The sequence below is a fragment of the Corvus kubaryi genome, unplaced genomic scaffold (assembly GCF_017639235.1).
Source record: "Corvus kubaryi isolate FWS band 111438036 unplaced genomic scaffold, C.kubaryi_AGA036_p1.0 67, whole genome shotgun sequence".
Lineage (NCBI taxonomy): Eukaryota > Metazoa > Chordata > Aves > Passeriformes > Corvidae > Corvus > Corvus kubaryi.
The window spans coordinates 5,629,795-5,655,044 of NW_024582055.1; the positions used below are offsets into that span (position 1 = coordinate 5,629,795).

General features: G+C 40.3%; 2 protein-coding genes across 13 annotated transcripts in view; both read right to left on the minus strand.

Moving 5' to 3' along the window:
• Positions 1–529: 529 nt before the first annotated feature.
• ADAD1 (adenosine deaminase domain containing 1) lies at positions 530–9,401 on the minus strand. Of its 2 annotated transcripts, none has more exons than XM_042048594.1 (12): positions 8,968–9,401; positions 8,428–8,647; positions 7,384–7,557; positions 6,797–6,964; positions 6,201–6,263; positions 5,589–5,711; positions 5,348–5,471; positions 5,000–5,137; positions 3,980–4,206; positions 3,219–3,456; positions 2,666–2,798; positions 530–2,124 (listed from the first exon to the last, which is right to left on the minus strand). In XM_042048594.1, the coding sequence occupies exons 2-12, from the start codon at positions 8,612–8,614 to the stop codon at positions 2,011–2,013; spliced, it is 1,689 nt and encodes a 562-aa protein (XP_041904528.1). In that variant the 5' UTR covers positions 8,615–8,647; positions 8,968–9,401; the 3' UTR covers positions 530–2,010. The 2 variants fall into 2 exon arrangements, with proteins under 2 accessions (XP_041904528.1, XP_041904527.1); XM_042048593.1 differs by having other exon boundaries at positions 5,000–5,170; positions 8,968–9,400.
• Positions 9,402–9,571: 170 nt separating this feature from the next.
• Positions 9,572–25,250, minus strand: part of KIAA1109 (KIAA1109 ortholog) — an 88,908-nt gene continuing 73,229 nt past the window's right edge. For 4 of the 11 annotated variants that reach the window (XM_042048587.1, XM_042048583.1, XM_042048584.1 and 1 more), the window contains 23 exons: positions 25,141–25,231; positions 24,535–24,597; positions 22,766–23,010; positions 21,975–22,190; positions 21,651–21,831; positions 20,550–20,742; positions 18,476–18,637; positions 18,233–18,372; positions 17,888–18,089; positions 17,512–17,715; positions 17,218–17,397; positions 16,650–16,787; positions 15,916–16,176; positions 15,356–15,506; positions 14,925–15,082; positions 14,612–14,804; positions 14,207–14,424; positions 13,765–14,016; positions 13,015–13,218; positions 12,586–12,780; positions 11,581–11,715; positions 10,974–11,139; positions 9,572–10,273 (listed from right to left, as the gene is read on the minus strand). In XM_042048587.1, the coding sequence (XP_041904521.1) occupies positions 10,057–10,273; positions 10,974–11,139; positions 11,581–11,715; positions 12,586–12,780; positions 13,015–13,218; positions 13,765–14,016; positions 14,207–14,424; positions 14,612–14,804; positions 14,925–15,082; positions 15,356–15,506; positions 15,916–16,176; positions 16,650–16,787; positions 17,218–17,397; positions 17,512–17,715; positions 17,888–18,089; positions 18,233–18,372; positions 18,476–18,637; positions 20,550–20,742; positions 21,651–21,831; positions 21,975–22,190; positions 22,766–23,010; positions 24,535–24,597; positions 25,141–25,231 (4,165 nt within the window). In that variant the 3' untranslated portion in view covers positions 9,572–10,056. The remainder of the gene's footprint in view (positions 10,274–10,973; positions 11,140–11,580; positions 11,716–12,585; positions 12,781–13,014; positions 13,219–13,764; positions 14,017–14,206; positions 14,425–14,611; positions 14,805–14,924; positions 15,083–15,355; positions 15,507–15,915; positions 16,177–16,649; positions 16,788–17,217; positions 17,398–17,511; positions 17,716–17,887; positions 18,090–18,232; positions 18,373–18,475; positions 18,638–20,549; positions 20,743–21,650; positions 21,832–21,974; positions 22,191–22,765; positions 23,011–24,534; positions 24,598–25,140; positions 25,232–25,250) is intronic. The other 7 variants (XM_042048582.1, XM_042048592.1, XM_042048589.1 and 4 more) reach the window with 6 other exon arrangements.

Sequence of the window (25,250 nt, forward strand, 5' to 3'; positions counted from 1 at the left end):
CTTGCCTCACTCAGGTCTGTAGGATTGTATGCTTTGAAATTACTGAAGTAGCCAAGGAAAAACCTGGATGCAACCCCTCCATGCTTCCATTTACTAGCTGAGTGCATGCTGCATATGCTGTTACATAATTGAAGAACAACCTGGATACAAGAACTGGATCTACACTGGTGTCATCCAAGTCATTTCTCACGGACACAGTGATCGTGTCCAGGACAACACATCCTTTTCACTAACAAACCTCTCTCCTCCTAAGGCAGCACCTAAGTTTCATAGAAATTTCAGTTCACTGTTCAATTAATAAAATGGCTGAAGTACACAAAAGAATCTCAATACTTGTACATGTTTAAGGCTTCTGGGTTAACTACAAGAAACACCTTGGTGCTGACACCTCAGCAAAGGTCTAAGTCCATAAAGAAAAACAGTCCAGAATTGTACAGAATGCAAACACATGAGTGGTATGCTGTGGGTATGTCAGACTTGACATGTGTATCACTTTCCAGCATGTGTATGAATGCAGGTACAGCTAAGACATTGTCAAGGACATTTATTGAACTTTTAACGCTCCTACAAAAAGGCAACACCGTGCTCTAGCCTGGAATACGATGGCCATTCCCAAGCATTCTTAGTAAGAAAACATTACATGGAACAAGCAGTTTGTGTAGCACATGCTACAAAAAACCAACAACCACCACACAACCTCCCAAGTTGAAGTAACAGAAAACAAGAGAGCAGGTAAGCCAAAAAAAGGTCGAAGAACAAGTAGCAACAAGTCAGCGAGTTTCAACAACTTGTAAATCAGCATTAAGATCATCTCCACAGAAGACTCCACATACTAGTTAGAAAAACAGATTAAGGAAAAAAAATAGCAGGAGGAGGAACACTAATAAGGCAAAACATGACTACAGCACTACACTCGCTATTCCTGATGTGTAAGAACACTGCATAACTTCCCACCCTTGCATGATTTACAGAAATCAAGGAACATAATCCAGGTGTATTGTCTAGCTTGAACACACCAGTGTTTCACAGCATCACACCAACTCCAACCCTGGCACCTTAACAACACCCTCCCAATGCTACCATGTTCTTACCAGAATTACAAGGAAGCAAATTCCCTTGTGACAGGCACTATTTTCCCGGTTACTGTGTACGCGGACAACTTCGCAAGGCCTTGTCAGTGCAGTGATGAAGTCATCTGTGGGTGCAGGAGTCCAACTCATCCACAAGCATTAACATTGATGGGGTTTGATGCAGCCCACAAAAGCTGAAAAAACCTTGTTTATGGTGACTGCTGTAGTACATTGCATTATTTTCTTATTTACAGCTTTGACACCCGTATAATGCTTTAAACCCACTATCAAACACAGCAATTGTCACAAAACAGGTGAGTTTTGTGACAGCCAGGTTCATTCCAGGTTGCACATTTGTAAGTACACTAATTACTATTTAACTCTTCTAGAACAACATAAACTACAAGCCACTTGGCAAATCCACACGAAACAACACTCTTAGCAAAGGATGGATGCCTACAGATACAGCACAGATTGCCAATTTTTGTTTCTGAAAGACTCTTGTGTGTATGCTTTTTTTGGGTAAGAAAGCCAGCTTTTACTGATATTTTTTCTTTTCTGAAGTTATGAAAAAGGCAGGAAAAAGCAGAAATCAACATGCAGAAATCCTGAAACTATCAGGAAAAAAAACATTTTCATTCCATGAGGTGGGGATTTGTAGGAGTGGGGGTAAGGGAGCTGAAATGAGGTGGCACTGGGGTGGCAGAGCAGAACAAAGATTTACAAACATGTTGGACACACCCACCCTAAGAAGAAACACTAATTTTGGGAAAAGACTGAACTGTTACACATGGTTTACTAACTGCATTTAAACTAGCAAGAAGCAGTTCTGGAATTGTTTTCTTCCTATGACTATGAACTTAAAGTTGAATATTTTACTAATCAGAACTATATTTACTGAAACATCATTCAAACAGACTTCACATCCAATCCACCTCCATCAGTCACTGAATTGGTCAATATGTGGAGACTTCACAATCCATGATCCATATCTGTGCTCCTCTAAGTAGCTCTGCAGCAAGCTTTTAGCTTCTTGGTACAACTGAGATTTAATCTAAAAAAAGAAAAAAGGCAGACCTTGAAATATCTCAAGAATGATGGTTACAGAGATGCGTGTTCTTTACCACTAACATGTAATAAGCATAAACACAAACACTGTAAAAATGATACCATAAATCTTACAGTTCCCTCAGCTGCTGACAACGAGAGGAAGTTTTAGACTCTAAAAACATACTCCTTTTGGGCATTTATTGGGAAAAGAAAATTGCTCTGAATGTTCTGTGTTTTTCAGTGTTTTCAATTCTAGTAATACCTTTATAAAGAAAACGAACAGTAATTATCATTCAGTGCAAATCTGAACACATGAATAGTCAATTAGCAAGCTTTAAATTTCACTAAAGTAGTTTCTGAATCATTTAAAAAATTCTCTCTTCCATGTTTTGACAGAAGGAAAAAAAGAAAGATGCTTACTTTATACAAGCTGTTCAGGTGAACTCGTCATCAAAACAGAAAATCACCCCTGGGTATCAAACCAGGTTTGAGAGTAGCCACTAAGAGACTCCTTATTCCCGCTCCCCCTCCCTGAGTCAGCTTACCTTTGCCTCATGGTATGTTGCAAACTGCAGCAAATCATCCCGTCCAGCTTCCCTGGCGAGCATACTGAAGCGGCTGAACATGGCGGCCTTGCACAGGCGACTGGCCAGGCAGGTGCCGCTGCGGAATGGGGAGCTGCAGCGGGAGCAGGGAAACAGGGACAGAACTCAGGAACAAGCACACCACAGGGAGACTGCTTTCATCGTTACAGGGGTTTTGCCCTCCCTCCTAAGACTTTGTGGATTTGATCAAGCTGGAATTCACCTCAATTACAGTCCATCTCAATTAGAATCCTAATTAAGCTTTATGCATTGTGAAAGCTAAAACGTTTTCGCTACTACAGACAACGGGACTAGAGACACCTCCACTCAGAGAACTGTTTTGTTTGGTATCCTGGTATCTCACTGTGAAGTTACAAGGTCTCTAAAACCACACCTAATCACAGGATGCATTCAGCTAGCACAGGACAGAATCTCTCTTATAGCTTAAAAACTGAATACTCCAATGAACCAGCACAAACTCATCATTTCCAACAAAATGAAGATAAATGCTGACCTTTCAGTGGTTTTCCCACTTAATCCATCCACAACCTCCAGGGATGCATCTGACAATGTCCAATTCAAACTAAGCGACCACTGGTTTAAATCCTTTTGGACTGGCAGTGCAGCTTTCACCAAGTAAATATGAGATCTGTTGACCAGGTAAGGCATGGGAAGCTTTGATACAAGTTCATCATTAAGACGCTGCTTTATGGTTACATCCAGTCCTTTTGTATCCTTACAACTTCCATTTCCTAGTAAACAGGACAAGATCAGTCACACAGAAGTACATCAAATTAAAAAAACCCCAAAGTTAAGCATGCAGATGCTTCTGCATTCTTAGAAATTGTATTATAGTAATTCCTTCACATAAAATTAATGTTTGGAAAGATCGGTAGACCAGTGCAACATTCACTTAGCAGAACAGAAATGATTTCCCACTTTCTCCTCCAGAGACATCATTCTTTTCATTGGATGCCTTCTTTTTCTGAACCATTGTTTTTCACCAACCCTTTATGTTCCCTGCAGAAGACACCACTAAAACAGAACTTTGGTATTCCAGATTACAAAATATGCTGAAGAGTTGGCCCACATTACTCCACATCCAGCAGCATTTCTGACTGGCTACTAAATAAATATACTTTGGTCCACTGGAGCTCAAGGAACAATGCTGTATTTCTTTAAAGAACTTGTGGTTTAGTTCATGTTTTATAAAAGGCAATCAAACTGGAACATGAAAACACACAACCCCCCCACCGCAATTTGCACTAAACATACCCACAAGAATGTTGCTGATGTACATGGGTTTGATGAAGTGGCTCAGCAAGGCTCCCTGAAGACCAACCACCTCCCACTTTGCCAGTTTGTCAGCAGCTGACATGCTGCTCACTCTGACAGTCTTGCGGGGACAGCAAACAGCCAGGTAAATCCTGCCTTCTAGGGCAACATGCAGACACAGTTCTTCACTGGCTTCATAACCAGATAGAGACTGGGGACCAAGATGCCTGCGGGCAGGACAAGAGAACGGATTTCAATGAGAAAGCACTCTGATCAGAGATGACAGTTAAGTGCTATCTAATGCTGCTTCTCAGAAAAAAATAATCAGTAGATGTGGGCCTTGTATTATCTTCAATGTTTGTAATTCTTAGAAACACCAGAGTGAGCTGCTCAAGTGCCTAGAACACTGAAAACAGTATTTAAATAGGAAATAGCTACTCAGTCTAATCTTAGCTACCACTCCTGCGCACATTAAAAAGACCAGCTGCAAACGAGCTGCCACTTTGTGTCTACTCACCCTCTAACAGAAGTTACTTGTGAAAAAAGAGCGGAAAGGTTCTTAAAGTCTCCTTTAAAACGTAACTTACACTGTGATTCTCCAAAATATTTAAACAAGAGGATGTAATGCATAAGAGAGACAAACCAGTGGTTTGTCTGAAGGAAAACAGTTTTTCCCCTTAGCTACACAGGGCTAAGAAGTCAAAGCAGAGTTTTGTTTCAATTCAAGGCTCTTTATACTTCAATCTTGCGGCGCAAAGGATGACATTAAGTCATCACATCCACTTGTTCAGCAGTTAAATTCATGGTTTATTAGAATTTTAATAGTGTCTTGGGAAGGGGGGTTAACAGGTTATTGTCTGGAATAAACAAAAGCTCATCCTATAATCCATACCGAAGTTTTTTGTATCATCATATTGAGCTGTATCTCATATTTATCACTACTACCCTGTACATTAACATTCCCAAAAGAAGACACAAGTTAGTCTTCCTCTCTATCTCTGGAAATACCGTGGTACTTACAGCTCTGACTTTAACTGAGCAGTTCCTTTTGGAAGCTGGTTCATGTAGAGAGAGAGGGTTATATTCTGCTTTAGGGTAAGCAGCTTTGAGCCTGGTGCTGTGCAAAATATGGATCTCTCTGCCTTGCCTGCATTTTTGCTATAGAACAGCAAAAGATGCCTATATAAATACCTGAAAGAAAAATTAATTACAATAACATTGTATATTTTATGTAATATATACCTCATCCAGGTATATATTTGTATTATTATATATTATTTATTAGTTCATGTAACTATAAAATGCAAGTGCAGAAGTAAAACTAAGACAAACTGGCTGCAAGGGAACTATCTGCAGAGACATTCCCACCTGAGCAGGGAACGCCTGGCAGTGACAATGGCATGGCTGTCATGCAAGAGCCTTCCACAGGACTCAAAGCGCCGGCTGTAGTTGCATTCTCCTGTCCCCAGAGCTACCACTTCATGATGCCCACCTAAAAACACAGAGGGTGGTAGGTTCTGGTTGCTGCCCACCAAGCTGCCCCCACACTCTCAGTGCTCTGTGGGAACAGGCTCTCACTCCCCAAAACTCACAATCAAACCAGACTTGCCCTTTTCAATGATGAAGGCAGCCAGGGAACTGCCACAGCTTTGGTACTCGGGGTGTTCGGTAGTCAGGCGGTTAAACACTTCTTCAAGTGTTTGTGAGAGTTTTTGATAGATATGCTCTCCTCCTAAATGAAACAACAGCAGCCAGCAAGACACACATTTGCAGGTAGGGGGAAAAAAAGACATGAGCAACTTGCCAAATTATAAACCTGAACACACGTTAAAAGCACAACCACCCATACTTTTGGGATTCTGAAGATTTGAAGGTTTGAAAGAAGCTCAAGAATGCCTAAACACTTGATGCTTTTATCGTTCACTATAGTAACAACAGGATATGGACCACGCTTGATCACCTACTGAACACTAGTTCAAGTAAGGACACAGAACATTGTTTCTATCTCTATCACCTGAACTGGGCATAGAAATTCAAGCAATTTACTGAAGTTGTGTCCAGAACCGACCTTGTGATTCTAGTTCTTCCAGCCTTCTGCAAAGATGTTTAAAATAATAGTAACAACAGAGAGATTACTAAATGTATTAAAAGAAGAATTTTAAAAAACCCCTATTTTCTGGGCAATTTGAATCAACAGAGGAAAAACAAGACTATTCCTTACCAGTCCTTGAAACACAAGCAGAGTTTGCTGGAGGTCGGAGCTCAGCAGGCACACAGGGAAAATCTAAGAATTTAACAACACTTTAAAGTGGGACGGACATTACTAATTCCTAAACATAAGTCTCGCACTGTTTCCAACAAGTCAAACTTTCTAATTCTCTAACAATTTTCTTTTCTGATTCTGAAGGTCCTTGTAAGCTTAGAACTATTCAGACAGCAAAACTCAAAAGAAAATAAAATACTACAGCAACTGAATTCTGTTGAAAGCAGTAACTCAGCGGGGAACCCTTTTAATTGTAAAAATTCAAACCCACTTGAGACGTACTTCATGTTGCTGTACCTAGTGAGCAGCAAACCAAGTGCAACAAGAACAAATTAATTCCTTCAATATTCCTGGCATCAGTTGCTGCAACTCAATACAAAAATGACAAAAATAAAAAACGGTTTCAGAACCAAAGTACAGATTTGCCCAAAGGATCTAAAAAACCTGGCAGAGGCCCTGATACTGCAGCATTTAATAAAACCACTGATATTTTGCATAGGACACTGTTAAACCAAGCATTTCAAGTTCTAATTAGGTGTTGCTACAATATTTACCTGAATCTTCAGAAGACTTTGCCCCTGTATTCTCCAAGTTAAGTAGCTCAGCAAGAGCCAGTTTAGCTGCATTTAATTTAGATTCCTTCTTGTTCTTTCCCAGCCCAGTGCTGTAGCACACACCATTTATCACAGCACAAAAGGCAAAATAAGGCCTTATGACACCACCTTTAAAGGAGAAGAAAAAAGCAGACACAATCAGTGAAATTATTTTAAGGTACTCTATCCATAGCTTTATGTCCTTATACTAAGTCCTAGAACAAATACAAAACAAAAAGACAATTTTGGCAAAGTACAACTCTCATCCTCCACCTCCTCAAGAATTTTGGTGGCTGTTGCTTCATGCAGTTTTCACTAAGTTCTGGTAACAGCCATAATTACACACAATTCACCTGATCTATTTCTGTGGCACTTCATGATGAGAAACAGCTGTGGAAGCAATAAAAGGACAGCCAAAACCCAACGTGTGTGGGGGGTAGTGCAATCAGCAGTAAAAAAAGTTCAGCTGTACCAAATACTAACTGCAGCAACTCAGATCATCTTAAGGCCAAGCAAATACTACTTTATCTAGGAACAGAAGTATTTACCTGCCACACTCGTTTCTTTCAATTCAAGCTGCAGGTGGTGTATTTTGGCAAACAGATGCAAGGCAGATAGTGAGTTTATTACTCCCTGTTTGTATCTTTCAATCAAATCCAGGTCTTCCTGTGAGGGAAGGGCTGAAAATGTGGTGGTGTCTACTCCTTTGAAAAGGAAAGGTCCTTAAACAGAATTAAGGAGAGAACTGAACACACTCTCTGAAAATCTGCTTACAATAAATGCTTTTTAGATGCCTCTAAAGACACCAAAACAAAATTCGCTGCAACGCGTGACTGCTTTGTGCTCAACCCTATGTTAACAACAACAGCAATTCCAAAATTGTGCACGCGTCCTACTTAAAAATATCAAAGCTTTTACTTGTAGTAAATATAGACAAGTATTACAAAAAATACAACATACATTCCCCTCCCCTCTCTTGCAAATCAACAATCAAATCAAAGACGCTGATGGCAGATACCAAGCAGTGGAACCTGTGATTTTTCCCCACAAAACTATGCAGCAGTGGGACTCCCTGTTGTAAGACACTATAATAAAGTTTCAGCAACCACTAAACGGATAAAATCATCAGCTTCAGGGGTATGATATACACAGGCACAAGCACTTTCCAGCCAAGAACTAAAATCCTTGTTTGTAAGTATCGTAACAGGTACCTTTATCCCAGTACAATTACTCAAAGTGACAGAATTCAAAATACAACCTGGGACATCTGGAACTGCAGTTAGAACCCTTCACAATGTTATTTATGAAAATTCATGCAGCAGAATATATTCTGTATTTTGTCAATCTACAGTACTTTTAAAGTTTAAGTTATAATTACGTAATGCTGCAGACTACATATGCCACCCCACAACAAACGGCTAACAAACTTCCAGCACAAAAAGACTTTAAAAGAAAAACAAGTTCATGCATCAAGAGATGCTAAAGAAGGCACTTAAGAAAATACAGTGATAAGAAAGAGTAGCAGAGGCTTGCAAAGTTACTTTTCAATAGCTTTAACAGCTAATCCCCACTGTATAAACTGGAAACTATACCTGGATTTTTCATCACCCCCGGTTCACTGCACCCCATACCAGGTGGAGGATTCAGCTTGGCAATCACAGGCTCGGAGAGATCCTTTGAAATTCGATGTCTGAGAACCTCGGGTGGTAAAATCTTCTCAGGCGCGGCGTGGGAGGTGAGCATCGTTGCACCCTCAAACCAGTCACTGCTGCTCGCCATTTTCGACCGACCTCAGGAAGCTTAACACTAACGCTGCGAGTAGTAAAGACACCCTGCCAAACACCCCGCAGTTCTCCTGGTCAAGCTGTTTCACAACAACACCAGGAACAACTCGCCCAGGCTGGGGTAGAACCCAGACCCGATGTCCTTCCCAGCAGGGTGGCCCCTTCTCTCTTTTGTTAAACCACCTTCCCTCACGCGTAACGAGGCTCTGCCGCTCGCCTTGCCACCCTCTCGAAGGACACACCAACTCCTCCAGCCTCTCTTGAGGGAGTGAGGCGAACTAAAGCAACAAAGCTGCTCCTTCCCAAGTTTCCAGGATAAGCTGGCAATGGAGTTGAAGGGTTTGGTACCTGCATCTGCTAGCCTCGTCCTGCTGTAGACGGTCTCTCAGCGCTGACTGCCCGCCTGAGGCCACGCAAGGGTGGAGGTGCCGGGGAGGTGCCAGCCGCCCTGAGGCGATGGACTCCGAGCGCCCTCTCTGCCCGCCGGGCCTTCACAGCCAGGGGCGGCCCCTCACAGCCCTTCCCGCCATTTCATGAGGGAGAGGCACGCCCCGCCAACGGGGCGCGGCCGAGGCGCGAAGCCGCAGCTGTGGCTGAGGGAGGAGCAGCGGGGCGCGACCCGGCTTTGCCCCTGTGCTGCCTGCTCGGCTCCAAGAGCGCTTCCCAGGCAGCTGCTCGCCTTCCCGGCCCCCTGTTAGCCTTCCCAGGCCGCTCCTGCCGGGCAAGGGCGGCACCCGAAGCCGCCACAGCCGTCACGGACCGGGAGCAGCCGCTCCCCTGATGCCAGCGAAAGCGCCGCGTCCCCGCTTGTGGTTGGGGCGCGCTTCCCGAGCTCCTGGCGCCCGGCCTCTGGGCTTTACCTCACTTAAATGACACCTTGCAAAGTTACACTTAAAACACTCTCTTCTTGTTGTTCAACTACTTTGATTAATACAAAAAAATAAAGGCCCTGTACAGTAGTTAAATTTTATTACAAGTGTAATAAAGTTCATGATTTTTAGCACTAAGGCAATCACAGTTTCATAAGTTATATATATATATATAATTTACACAGGTCTACATTGACAAATCAATTACTGGTCACATCAACAAGGGGTTTGTGTTATGGCAAATAAAATTTTAAGAAAATTCACAGTTAATCTGCAAGTATTGTAAAGATGCAGGATCATATTGCACATCATAAAATGGACACTGAGGAGCAGATTTACAGTGTTCCAGATATTCCTTCACAGAATACATTGGTCATCATCATCATCATGCAATAACTTCAAATACAGAATGGTATCAAGTACCACAGTAAACAGTTACTCACAATGTAAGTTTTAAATAGAGTAGCAAAAAGCTGTTAGGTTTCTCTTTAAACCATATTTAAGTTCTTAAAATATAATAAAATACTTTGATAAAATCAAATGGAGTTAGGGTTGTCACACTGTACTTTTAATATTCTTCTTTGTCTTTTCCTTTCTTTTCTTTTTCATCCTGTAGTGCAGTACCAAGTTTCTTTATAAGGACTGACAAAACTTTGTCCAAAGGATCCATGACACCACGCTGCAGCCACTTAGGGATAGTAGTCCGTGCATGGTGAAAGCCCAGCTTTTGAAGGATGTAGTCAACACCAACGGGATCAATTTTTCTCCCAGTCCAGGATATTAATCTAAAAAAACAATAAACAGAAGACTCAGTCTCAAACATAAATATAGCAAACAGACATTTGTATATACAAAAATCCATTTTCCCCAGTGTTGCTTAAATCTAACAGGCATTGTTTTGAACCTAATTTAGACAGAGAAGCTCAAGATGTTCAATGGAACATCCTCTCAAAGGAAGAGGATGTTTAAGGAGGTGAAAAACCTTACTGGGCTGCCTGCAGATCATGTTTAAATTGATTTATTGCTGGCACAAAATGCCAAGTGTTGAGATCTGTTATGCCTGGATGGATGTGTTGTTTTGATATATGAATGAACACTCAGGTCCTCCAGCAGTGTAAGCAGAGGTTAAAAAAAAAAACCCAAACTCACACTGACTTTTCTCAGTTTCAATGATTACACACAGAAAATAGTGAATTGCTGCCATACACACTTTATTTTGTGCTAAGTTTAAACAGCCATATGGCGTTGAGTAGATCCTGCATTTTTAATTTTAAGGTGAGTGTTTAAAAACTAAAACTGAAATGCTAAGAATGGAAAACTGGAAGATGAAAATGGCAAGCTGTTGTAGGACAGAGTGAAATTAATGAGTTTAAGTTTACCGTATCCTAATTTTGAAGAGCCTCCAACGATGCCTTTAATCTGCATAAATTCTAATCTAGAAGTTAATGCACAGCCAAAGAGACTGCAGCCAAAGGTGCTTCTTACCTGAGCGTGGGTTCCAAATGCCAAGTATTGCACATAAATTCCCTCCAGTCAACTGTAGTGTAGGTAATGCTTTCCTCTGCCTCTTTGTCAGTGGAGCTGTCCTCAAGGACACCAACAGAGCTCTTCTGCCCTGGACGAGCAGCCAAAATGCGAGGAGGAAAAATTGCTGCAAAGGGGAGAGAGGAAAAACACCAGTCAGTCATGAGCAGCTCACTTGGATTCTTTTTGTACATAATTTAAATAAAACAAAAGCCCAAGTCTCAACAAGAAGAGAACCACCTCAGTTTTACAGATTTTCTGCAAAAGACCACATATTGCTTAAGAATGAACATGCCAAATTTGAATACTTCAACTGATATACTGAGGTAGAAAAGTAAATCATTCTGAAATCAGAAAAATGCATGTCTTGAAAGGACTCCACTGATGAAAGTAACAATAATAAAGCTTCCTAAACCAGTTTTCATCTGCCTATACCGTCTTACGAAGAGAAAGTTAAACACCAGGCACCAGAATAGGAGCATGATTATGACTGGGAGTATATTTATTGTCAAATAATCTGACAACTGCAGATTGTCAGACAAATGTTACTTCATGAACAACAACTCACCTTTTTCTTTTTCTTTTAGATAAGCAGACACCAAGTCATGCAGAAACATGATCAGTTCAGCATCCATAGTCACACAGATGTGGTCTGTAAATTCAGTTACTACACTGCATTCCACCTTTGGTTTAACACTTGTATCTACAGTCAGATAAAAATAGTATCAATACACTTACAGGTACATACAGTGCATGTAAAAAGTACATAGAATTTGAATGCAAGTCATTTGAAAATAGTATTTCTTTCATTGAACCAGCAACTCTTGAGAGGAAGTACCACAGTTAACATTTGTGTTTAGCACTTTTTGAACAGTTTTCCCATCAGAGTCACCTCTGGTATTTTAGAAAAGATATTGAAAATAAAGACATATGACCAGGTAACAAACCTTGACCATCTTCTATGTGGAAAATCAACTTAGAGCAGTATCACCAGCTTGTGCTATGCTATCAGTGTAGGATTTTAGACAGTAAGAGACGCTGATAGCATATTTTGCTTGCTTGGCTCTTAAAATAACAAGGAAAACCCAACAGGTTGAATTAACTATCAGTTTTTTTCCAAGAGCAGGTATGGAATAAAACCCCAGCTCAGCCAAGATAAATATCTAAATCAATTACTTAAACCTTGAGAAGTTTTATTTCCCACCAGTTCTAACTGCAGTCTGAAGACACCATTTTGAAAATGAAAGCATAAAATTTAGGCTCCTATCTCATACTCCCTTTTTCAGAATGGCCCTCCTCTTTAACATTTTAACAAACAGAAGAAAACCAACCCCTGAAAACAGCCAACCTAGCTGAAATGCTCATACTAATTTCTCTTAGTGGTTTCTACAGTGACCAGTTTCTACACTAGATCTTCACTCTACACTTTATTAAAAAATCTCTTATCTCTTCTTGCAGATCTGAGCAACTCTCAGATTAAATCCTTTTATCAGCACAGTACCTTTCCCTTTAACTCCTAATTTGTGAGAAATAGTTTTTGACCAAGAAAAAAACATATTATGTTTTACTGCACCTTGTAATGATGGTTCCTGGGGCTCTTGAACATGAATAGATTTAAAATCCAGCTGCATCCTTGGCAATGCAAAGATGGTTTCAGTTTCATGGTTGTAACTGGAGCCACCCCTGAAGCCACTTAACAAACTTGAGCTTTTCACTGTTGTGCTGCTCTCTGGGTTGTTGGCATCAACATTCCGAAGCAGGTTCAGCTCTACAGGAACAATGGGAGATGTTAAATTGTGACAAGGCAAAAAAAGTTAAGAAGAGTCACTTGTAAAACTGCTGGTGCGTGATTATTGAGAAGATTGTATTTTTTACTCTGCTCCCAAAAGCATGGCTCAAAAAGGTCAATCAAATTTGTTGTTTATACCCTTGAGATTTAGCAGCTTTTCAACAGCTCCATGTGCAAGCAGACCAATCCCCAAACTGAATGAACCTGACTAACCTTCATTCCTCGTGGCTGTCACATAATTGAACCACTCCTTCACGCTGGCAACTCCATGGGGAGGATTTTCGTGGCGGCGCCGGGTTATCTTTGTGATTGTGGCCATGGGGCTTTCCAGGGCTCCACAGGGCTTGGTGACCATGGTGTTGTGGCCCAAATGAAAGTCCAGGGTTTGGACAATGTACGTGGAGTGTTCGTTGGTACCTGCATTGAAGGTGTGGGCAGTGTGGGGGGGGAGAGGAAAAAAAAAAAGTAAAAGCAGCTTAGTGAGGGTAGTGGAATTTTCTCTCATTTTCCTACAGGTATTTAACATGAATAGTTAGTGTGCCAGTGGAATAAAACCTGGTATAAAGCTTACAAACAACAGAGAAATTAAATCCTCAGTAGCTACAGACAATAAAACTTCTCAATATTAAGACAAATATAAGCAATGAGATCATTGAAATTCATCCTACAGCTAGAAAGGACTACACAAACACACACACACACAATTAAAAAGCCAGACAATCCACTTGGTAGGCTTATTATCATAAGACAGATCCAGTATATTTGAAAATGTACTTTGCATTATTCCACAGATAAAGCAAATTGTGGTAAAGATATGGAGGGAACAGATTTTTGTTAGGTAAGTGATATATTTTTGGGAAACAACCTTGATTCAGACAAAGAAAATAACTTTGATTTCTTCTTACGTGATAATACATTCTTAAAAACGAATTTAAAGAAATTTACAGAACTAGGTTAAATTACCATCTTCCAAAACTTTCTGAGCTTCTGTCCAAAATGCAATATTGGGTTCTTCAAGGTGAAATAAGGCCCATGATTTTGAGCGGAAATTAGGTCCATGAAAACAAGCCAGGGTCATATGGTTCCCATGCAGGCTCATGGATCCTCCAAATTGCATCCCATCTTCTGGCAGTGGCATCTGGAACAGGGATATGTGGCACCCAGATACCACCTTCAGAACTCCTGGCCAGTGGCGATGATGGGCCGCATCCAACACTGCAGAGCAAACAGGAACAACAACTTCAGGCAAGATACAGAACAAGATTGCTGCCCTATTTATATTTTTAGTAAAAGATGGAATTATGAGTGATATTTTCTTATCTATTTCATTGACACTGTCTCACAGGTAATTTTTGCAATTAAAACATCCTAATTGGGAATTATATTATTTTTTGGTAGCACTTACATTGCTCGTGTGAGCTTCTCTCTAAGTTGTTTGCCATTGTCTTGGGAGGGAGATAAGGAACAGGCCCCCAGGTGGACAGAGCTCGCTTGCTTGTATCAAACTGCTGAGTGAAGAACTCCTGGAGTTTCATTCCTATTTTTATCAGGTCTGGCGTAGTCGACCTTGAAATCATCACTTGGAAGATATCCCATTTCAAGTCCCCATGGACAAATATCTCACTAGATATTAAAAATAGCAAGAAAATTAGCAGTCAATATACTTCCTACCGACAATTTTAAAAAAACCTACAACCCAACAATGAGCCCCTTGCATTCCAGCAGACACTTACATTTCTGGTTAGCAATTTTGGACAGATGACATTTGACATTATCCAACATCATACATTTTAAACACAGGAAATATTACCTTTTATCCGTCATGCTCGAATCCAGATTATTATACAGATTAATTTTCCATTCGTCCTGCAGTTTGAGATCAGCATTACTGAAGATTCCCATTAGGATACTGGATCCCATATAGTCAACACGTGCTTCAGTAGAACCCATAGTAATTTCAATTTTATGATTGGGCTGTTGGTTTGGGTGTTCAGAAATATGAGCTGAAATAGAATCAAATCAATATAGAATTACAGAATTAAAGAGATGAAAATCAGTTTTTCCAGTGATATCGCCTTTATTGACTGGAGCACATGCTAACAGCAGGAGGCTTTCCAACTTACCCACCATCTCCAGGGTGTTAACATCTATGGTACCTCCAACAACTCCCCCTCTGGAGTCCAGCTGGGATCTTCCCAAGCCCACAGACATGCTGATTTCCCGATCTCTGCTACTTCCCACAGACAGACGGCCCTGACTTTTCAAACCGCTGGTGGTCCACCTAGAACAGAGGTGAAAACAGACAACAACTTTCCAGGCTGTCGAAAGAGAAACTGAATTGGAAAGAAGCAAATAATGTGGTTTAGGCATATGTGACTTCAGGATTAAGCAACTACAGTATTCATGAGGGAATTCTCAGTTCAAAACTGAAAAAGGTAGAATTTTAAAGCTAAAAGACGACAGGCTATTAACAGTCTGTGTGGAAAAAAAATGGGGTTTTGCCCCCAAACCACCACCACTTGTTAAAACATGATTGATCTTGTTTTATACTTACGTGGTATTGCCCATTACATTGCTCATATTCATTTGAACATTTAATTGTTTTAGGTTCATAGCAAACACAACCAGTGTTTCCCATGGTGTTCCTTGCTGGCTTCCAGCTTTATTTGACTTATTAAATGGAGTTGATGTTTTTGAAAGAGTATCTAAACAGACAAACAAAAAAAACCCACAGAAATTTAAATTATTCCACATGCTAGGAAAAACTGGCAGAATATATCTATTGTGAATATTACAAAAGGACTGACAAGCACAATATTTAAAGAGCACAAACCATGAGAGAAGACAAGTGAGAACTAGAAGATTTACAATATGCATTGCTTTAGCTGTCATAGAAATTGACTCGCTATACACACACAGATAGTGCAATTTTATGGAAAATATGCTGACAACTTTCATTCATCCATTTCAGACATTTTCCCTTCTCTAAGCCATTGACTCTCCAGTGCCAGGCACTGTGGAAAAGAGTATTTTCAAAGCAGTAATGACATATTTCTTTCATACAACTGATGGAAATACTTTAGAAAAAAAATTAAAAAGTCATTATCTACTCACCTCTCTGAGGCACTGAGGAATCAGACACGCTCCTGGATCTTGTGACAGCTGGAGACTTGAGGCTGTGAGATGCTGTCCCAGGTGACATACTGCTGCTGGCACTGTGCTCACTGAAAACATTGGGTGACTGTGCCATGTGAGTAAAGGAAGCAGATTGGCAGGGCTGCTCCCACGTCCTACAGTATGCTTTCCTGGAGGATTCAGGAGAAAGATGCTGGCTCACCCCTTCAATTGAATCTGGTGTTCCAGGGCCCGATGCTACTGGAGAAAAAGTGGCACAGGAAACACAGAAAAACTGTTTCATTCGTGTCTAACCATATCCTCCCGTATACCAAGAAGTATTGGGAGAGTGTCCAAATGTATTTCATTTAACATAACTAAAAGTTTTCTACTGTTCTCACTAATATATCATAGAACTATAGAATGGTTTGGGAAGGGACTTTAAGTATCACGTGGTTCCAACCCTGCCATGGACAGGGGTGCCATTTATTAGATTGGGTTGCTCAGGGCCACATCCAACCTGGTCTTGGAAGATGCTGTTTAAATTATTCAATGACCTACTTCAGCAATTTGTCACTTCTTCCTTCTAGGATTTTCTATTAAACTTCTTTGAGTGACTGCATGTGGAGCAAATCATAATACATGTAATAAGTTTCGGGTAATAAATGCTTATAAAATTCCTACTGTAACCCTTTGTATAACAAGTTGTTTTGTGATAAGAAGCAGTCTCCTACCTGGAAGATTTATTGTCTGATCACCCAGGAAAAGCCTTCTAGCAATGCTTCTCCTATACCAAGCCCTGGGAAAGGCCAGGATCTCACTGAGGCGGCGCATGTCGTATTTGAAAGAAGCAGATCCTATGTCACAGACAGCTGAAAAAGAAAAAGCACATCCACACAGTTGTAAATTCCCAGGAATAACAGGTTTTGGTAACCAAGTCAAATTCTCCTTCACCTAGTAGTATCGTCTCTGCTGTCATGAAAAAATAAGTTTTCCTGAGGTGTTGCCATTTCTCCAAGTCCAAACATTAGATACAAATAAAGGCAAGATGGAACCCAAGAATACAGATTATGTTGAGTCCTGCCTGTGTTGGATGCGCCTCAGACTCCTCATGGGAGGATTTTAATGGCAGATTAATCACAACCATTCCTGCTGTTTGCCCAGTAAGTCAGGATCCCATGTTCAGGGGCAAAAAAAAAGTACATAGATCTTTTAAAAATCCAAAAAGCTGCCAAGAGTAAAGTCCATCTCTGGAACAGCAGTTCTCTAATTAGCTGGGATTAAAATGAAAGCAGCATTTACCAGATATGTTGATCAATGTGGTATCTATCTTGCTGGTAGCTTTGCTCGCAGACTGACTCTCAAAAAAGGAGGAGCCTCCTGAACGCCTGATCCGTGACAGGCTGACTTTCACAAACTCCAGGTTGATGCTCAAGGAATCCTTCCGGCCAGTGACCGAAGTTGGCTCCTCGTCCACATTCCCTAGAAGCAGGAAGGAAACATTTTCATCTTCAAAATCCTTTCAAATCTACAGTTCAGAAAACTGTGCCACACTTGAATAATGTTCATAGAAGCAAACAAAAACTTGTTCCGTACCCAAGGCTCCGGATCCAGGGGTTAGCACAGTAACAGCTGATTTTTGTTTTCCAGCTCCGTAGGGATGGAAGACGTAAAGGGAGAAGTCGGACATGCAGGCAGTAAAGCTCAGGCCTGAAGAGCTGCTGCTGGAAGTTGTCAGATCTGACTGACTGCTGCTGTGCCTCGTCCTGCCGAGGGGACTGCCAAGGCCAGGTGATGAACCTGGAGTCATTGTTTTGGGCAAAAATCAGATTTTGAAAGCATTTTCAAACATGAAATAATACTTGATGCTAACAGCAGTATTAAACAGACCAAATGCACTTCAAATTATGCCCTCTAGCAGCAATATAGTTTAATATTCTGTGTATAGAATCAACATGCACACACATATTACCTGGTGCTCCAGATTTACTAGCTGAATTCTTTGAGCCACTCTGTGAAGTACTGCCACCAATGGACACACTTTCTGATGGGTATGTGGTGCCTAAAGTTTCCAGTTCTCCTCGGTTAGAAGAGAAAACAAGGTCCAGGGAAGGCAACTTCAGCATACATTCGACTCTGGATACCGGCAAGCAGCTGAACTTGATTTGAGAGGGCTGACAGGCAGGACAAAAATAAAGCATTCAGAAGGAACACTTGAAAAGAGTTTTATTTTTCAAAAACCACTTAGAAGCATTGATTGTTTAAAAGACAGTGACTAAAGTAAGTTACTACTCTGAATGTTGAGTTAAAACCTCACCTGGACTCGTACATAAACCACCACATCCACAGGGAAGGAGGAATATGCTGACGTTGAAGATGACACTAAGGATGTTGTGGACTCTTCCAAGGGATCTTGTATATCAAACTGTCCCATGTCTTCATCCTGGGAACTAACAGCTTTGAACAAGTACAAGAACTCATTAGAAAGTGGAATTTGAAGGGAAAAGCAGCTCAATACCATAAAAAGCACAGAGTGCCAGAATAGAATTATGCAACTGACCTGTGTAATTCCTTTCAATGGGTGTGATGGGAATGGTTTCAAGGGCTTTCTCCAGGAAGTCCAGGAGGCAGGGGCTGATCACCATCTCCTCTGGCAGTGACTGGAGTGCAACCCACGCGTAGAGTTTAGCGGTTTTGACTCCACCACTCCCTTTCCCTTTGGCTGCAACATTGAAAAGATACATTTGTCTAAGGTAATACCACTGAGCAGTAACTGCTGAACGTAAGAAGACACTTCAAAACTTATCAAGCTGTGCCCTCTAATTTTCTCCATCATCTGAAGAGACATAGATCAGGTCTGCTAGAGAAAATTAAGTCGTTAAGTTTACACTTATAAACTCCAAAAACAACCATTAGTTTGTAATGTTTAACTGCAGTAATTCCATTCTTCATGGTCTTGACCAAGCACTCTGTTGTCATTGTCACCACCTCACTTTTTAGAAAATAGCACTGAAAGCAAACACACAGAGTTCTTCTCCAAATACCCAGTGCAAAGTAACCGCAGCTGACTGGAAATGAAAGTGGAATTAGGAAAAATAAATGCACGAGTCTGGAAAAAATGTCAGTTTAAATGCAGAAAATACATTAAAAAAATTAAAACTTTAAATGGCAAGTCCTTTCGTATTTATGCAAGGAATAACTGAACATTCTAAACTAGCATTTTTGAAAGCTTGGAACTAGCCAGAGTATAAACAAATAAAAGGATTACTGTTTTCTAAATCTGTCAAAGAGGAATCTTGAATCCATGCTCACCAAAACATAAATATGCAGAGAAGATATTAGTACCAGCTCAATTACTGTCTCTATGAAATAAAGCTATTTGAATGAATATACATAAACGGTGATATGAATTTAAAATGCTCCAAGAAAAATATAAAAAATTAACTACTATGAGATTAAAAATCCTTTATTTGCTAAAAAAAAAAAAAAAGCAAGCACTGAATTTTCATTCTGTGCAAACTATTCTGCCTCGTGTCTCTGACTACATTGTCCTATCTTACTTTTACTGGAAACCAAAGGTGATACAACAAGTTGGTCTCCATTCCAGAGGAATGATTTCCAGAGGAAAAGTACTATTAAAAAACGTAGCATAAATGACAATAAATGTGTTTCAAAACCATTCAGGACTAATAAATACTTATAGAAATACAATTCATAAAGAAATAAAGCAATTACAAGCCTATATCTAGTCTGGGAGGCATTTATGTTATCATACAAGTGCAATTTCCACACCAAATGCAGAGCTTACAGACATAAAACCAGCAAGCCTCAGTACCTGCACATGATGTGGTAAGAATTCAAAGGCAAAGATTAGAAAGAAGATAGCAAAGTAGAGAACAAAAGTGAAGAGAAGTAGCATAAACCACTACACGACATTCGGTAAGCATAAAGAGGATGGCCACCTAAAGGAGTAAGAGCTAATGGTTCAACAGCATGGAGAATTGAGGAAGGTGTCCCCATTTCACTGTTCTCTCCCAGCATCTCCGGTGATTTTGTAAGACAAAACCCACAAGCAGAACTTTCAGTGATTCATTTTGCCTGGTGATCAAATTCTGACAAAATTTTGGCTTTGTGTTTAAAGCAATATTCAAATGCCAAAGGAGAGAAGAGTGAATGTCTCAGAAACTGGAGGTGCAATCTACACGCGTCTGGATCTGACATGAGGTAACAACAGCCTCCTGCTTGAAAACGGGAATCACTGGAGACAAATCAAAATTTGTATCAGAACTCGTTACTCTAAATCATGGCTATTCTAGGGCCTGCAACAGGTGAGATATTTATATTTTGCTTTCCAACATTCTTTTGTTAAATGAAAACTGGGAGAAGGCAGTGACAGCCCATCACTGGGATATGGTGACTATAACAGAAATATTACTGAGATTGGTTTGGCAAACAATGTCTAAAAATGCAGCTTTATGAACTGCATCCTTGCTTCTGGGATCAGGTTTCTGCAGGCAAAGTCAAGACTGGATAAACACAGTGCTCCAGGTAATGTGCAGCCAGATCTAAAGGCAGTAGATTACACCAAGGAAAAATATATCCATGAAAGGTTCAGAAAGTTTGTCTATAAGTACCTGATGGGATGGGTGGGGGTTGGGGAGGAAGTAAGGTGTTAGTCTTGCTGTGGATAGTGCTAGATAGAGGAGGAGATGTGGCAGTATCTTTCATACCATACAGCTTGGACTCTTTGGAAAGGGTGCGTGGCAGAGAGGATCCTCGAGAAGTGTTTGGCGATTCAGTCTTTAGAGTCTTGGAATTGTAGTGCAACTGGAAAGCAAAGCAAGATCAAGTTACTTCACACAAAGAACTCAATTTCTATACAGCCATTTGGTGTCACTCCTTCCCTCCAAAATTTATTTCTTCTCATTATTTACAGAAATATCATTGTAAGTGTGGCTAAACCATCACAGTAAGATACATTACATTCCAATTCATGTCCTACACATATTAAGAACTGAAAACTTAGTACAAAAAAACCAGATAAATTAATAAATATTAAAAAAAAAAAGTCAATGAAACAGAGAAATGGAGGAAATTTATTATTTAGGAACAATGTCTAAAGCTTGTTTCTCTCTCTGTTACATCACACGCATCCTGTGCCACCTGTGCACACAGCCTTCTTTCTTGTCTTAATGTCGGGTGGAACTGTTCCACTACTAAGCACAGGCATACAGAAATTAGCATTAAAAAATCAAAATAAGATATTCCAAGAGTTCACACCTCCTCTACATGCACAATACACTATTACTGAAAACACAGAACATAACAAAAGCTGTAGAGAATGTTTAGTTATTCCTAAATTTGACTAAAAGCAGCGGGCAGCACCTGAGGTATAACTGTTATTCCTGAAGACAGCCTGGAAAACTGGAAAAGGGACACACATAGTCCTTGCACATCGAAAGACTAGAGAAGCCAAGCTGTTTCAGGTGAGGAGCATGTGATTTATGGCATTGCCTCAACTGAATTGCACGAAGTTTTCCTTCAGCAGTGACAGATTTTTCCCTGTTCTCACTCCATAGGATTTTTAAATCATAACATACAAGGACGTTTCTGTTGAGACCCTTTCATGCTAGGATATAGAAACAATGATTAAAAAACCAAGGGAGTGTACAGCTTGATGGTGCTCAGGAGAAAACCTATTCATTGCCTCCCTGTGAATTATCCCTTCATTTTACCTTTACATCCACTCCAGGAATATAGAACACTGTTGTTTCCACATCACTGGGTTTTGTCTGCAGAGATGATGGCACTTTCTTGCCAGCAAGTAAGTGAGTAGTAGATGCATAATTAGTTTGAAATTTCTTCTTTTTTGAAGGAGACTCTTGATCCAAACTTCTGGAACTCCGATCATAGCTCCTAAAATGAATTTACTCATGTTATTAAAATAATTTCCTGTGTCACACTGGGCCAGAGCAATTGCAACTTATGGTTCTGTTATTAAGCAGTGCTAATTGCTACAAATAAAGTGCTGGTAATGAACTAATGCACATGTTTCTTACCTTCGCAAACTAATGTCGTCGTGCTCTTGCTGGAGCATAGTGGGGTGCAACACACACTTCCCACAATCAATTTCAACCCTGATGTCAAGCTCAAAGTCAATGTTTCTCTCCGTGGTGGTGCCAGTGACACTCCTGTTGGTGGGTGTTGTTGGCCAGCGCTCGGTGAACAGCTGGTGCACAGCAGCAAAGCCCGTGGCTTTCTTGCGAGAGGTGCTCCTGCACAGGCACAGGTGGGGGGCAGGTATCAGCAGGACATTTACCTCAGCAGGGGCTACAAGGCATTCCCAAACTATGTCCACATTCAGTGTATAAACTTATAAAAACATGTTGGGGAAAAGCCTTATCTGATATGCAGCAGTACAGTGACCCATCTTGCATTAACACATTACATTTCTTAATCTAGAGTATTACAAAAACTAAGCCTTTCTTAAATTCGCAATCAGAAAAGGAACACAAATATTTATACAATAAATTTCTTATTTGTAAATACCCACATTATTACTTCCTGTTCTGTGCCTCAAAAACCTCACTTTCCAAGTTCTTTCATTCTCTGCCAAGCCCTGAAATTTCTAACAGTTGCCTCCTTTTCCGATCAGGATCCCTTCTTCCCACACAGTCACCTGTGCTGGACACAACCTCCCCTGCCTTTCACACACACACTTGACTGTATTCAGTACTTCACCAGCAACAGATTCTGTGGCTTTAAATTCAGTATTTCAAGTTTGAAAGTACTGAAAATATATTGAGGTATCTTCTTCATTTCTGTGTTGTTCCTCAGGACCGCTACTTACGGTGGTTTCCTATAAAAATACGTCCTCTCCCTTTCATGGTCATCGTCCTTCTCCGAGTCCTCACTGCTGGAGGATAAGCTGTCATCCCGGCGTCCTTCTTCAGGCTGGAAGGGAATGCCGGGTGAGAAGCCTACTGGAGTTTTGGGTGAACCAAATACCGAGCATGAGCCTTCACTAGTAGATGAGTAATGGGAGGGACCATCAATAGTTACGGACAAAAGGTCCATTTCTGTCTCCTCTGGAAACTGATTGTGAAAAGACAAAAAGATAGTAAATTTCCACAGGTATGATTTCCACCGAGAATGCAGTAGATAGATCTGGAAATAAAGAAGCAAGAGTGCTATGAGAAACTCTTACTTCCGAGTTCCTCATAACAAGGAGAGAGCAGGTAAAGGAATTGCAAGAGGGATTATGAAAAAGAAGGGAATGAAAGCTTGGTGGGGAGATGTTCGCCATTGCCTAGTGATTGAGCTCAGCCTGCTAGATAAAGACTCATCATGCTCTTACCAATTTAGAAGGAATGGAAAGATTTCATTTAAATTTAACAACTATTTTGAAAGAAAAGGACAGAAGGCAGCCCAAGTGCCCATGACTTGCAGGGAGCGTTAGTGAGGGCATGCAGGGCACTACACAGAATGTACGGCACCGCCCCCGGGCACCCTGGCCCGAGCACGGAACCAAATGTCCTAAAGGAGCCTCCTGTTTCTCACAGAAATCATGACACAGGCAATTTTCCAACATTAAATTCTTAAAATGCCTGCAAAAAGTATCTACAAGTGTTAAACACCAGCACTTCCTATGCAGTGTTACTGTAAAGCTACACAGTTGTTGTCTGCAAATTCAAATTAGAGCTCTGCTGAGCAACTGACATTATGACACCAGGAAAATACATTTTTAAAAAAATATTCAAAATTTGACACCTTTAAGGGTTTGATAGCATTTTGCTATGCCAACGGAACCTAAGCTAACTGGGCTTCTACATAACAACAACAATAGGGAGAATAGCTTTTAAATGCAAACATACTGAAATGTGCAAAGCACATTCCCAGGTGTCATTTCCACCATTCTCTCAGAAACAGGAATTTATTTCCTGGGAGCATGAGAATAATTAGAAGGGAGAAAAAGTAAATTACTGTCTCTTCACTTCGGTTTTTTTTTTTGTTAGTTGTAGCTTTCCTGATTTGTTTTGAGTTTTGGGTTTGCTCTGCTAATTTCTTTTTAAGAAAAATACTCTACTATGTTCCCTAAATATGTTTTTGAGAGCAATTAAAAAACTCTGTTAGTTCTCAGGATATTAAATTTTGGAACATTCCCTACTTGCTATTATTTGACAATGTCTTACTCCGCATTAAATGTAAGAATTTCAACAGAAATAAGAGTGTGAGAAGATGTCCTCCCACCTGGTAATTATTTTGTTCTGGTGTTGATTGCTGTTACATTGGAACACAATGTAACAGGTGAAGGCACACACACTAAAATCATCCCCTAAAGCACATTTCAAGGCTAGACTTGGGTCACTTTACATCAGCCTTGCTCGATATTTAAGCAAAACCCCAATAATTCATTTTACAAGAGGTTTTAGGTCTACATAAGGGTATAGAAGTATTTTGATTGTTGTCATCAACAACTGTTCTGCTTAATTTAAATATTTTCAAACTCAATATACATTCTGTTTAGCTGAGTGCAAAAGAGAGGAAATATTGAAAAGCAGCTCCCTATGAGATAAATTAGTTCTCTGGAAAAGAATACTTGTTTCTGCTCAGAAATACCTGAAAATACCCTTCCCCTGGACAGCTGGATTGTTGTGCAATCCCCAAAGCTGTTTGATTCAACTTAATAGAAATGAAAAAAATATAGAAATTAAAACAATTACAATAATCTCAGCCATGCAAAATCAACATTTTGAAAATGAGAAAACATAGCAGCAAAAAAAAAGAAAAAAAACCACCCCAAAACCAATTCAACAATCCATTTCCAACACTGAGAAGGATAAACCTGTAGAGCTATACCAAACTGACTAATACCCATTTCCAAAACTCTAAATAGATTCAAACACCAAAAAAAACCTAGGTGATTTTTTTTCCACACCTCTGACAAGAATCCCAAGAAAATCTCTACTGTGTGAGCCTAAAAACCAAATCAAACCATTTAAAAATATTTTTCGCTCATGATTCAATTAATTTCTGTGCTAAGAAACCAAAATACATCTGTCTTCTAACGAAACAAGTCTATCTTCCAAAAACACATCTGTAATTGAGTCAAACACTAACAAAAGCAGACACATAATTAAGGTTTGCCTGGATATAATAATCTCATGAACTTGTGACCAAATGGCACAGGGAATGCAATTGTATGGCATATAAAGTAATTCTTACAGAATCCTGTATGTTGAAGGTTACTCTTGGCCCAGGAGATGCAGCATCTACACGGATATCTGGGAGGTCTTCACTGTCTCCCAGTCGAGAGCTGCAAGCAAAACAAAACC

Coding starts and splice junctions, on each gene's coding strand:
- ADAD1 (XM_042048593.1), bottom strand. CDS start 8,614: ATGGCGAGCAGCAGTGACTGGTTTGAGGGTGCAACGATGCTCACCTCC. Junction 6,264..6,796: donor AAAGTCTTCTGAAGATTCAG/GTAAATATTGTA, acceptor TTAAATTCTTAG/ATTTTCCCTGTGTGCCTGCT. Junction 5,472..5,588: donor TGCCTTCATCATTGAAAAGG/GCAAGTCTGGTT, acceptor CTGTGTTTTTAG/GTGGGCATCATGAAGTGGTA.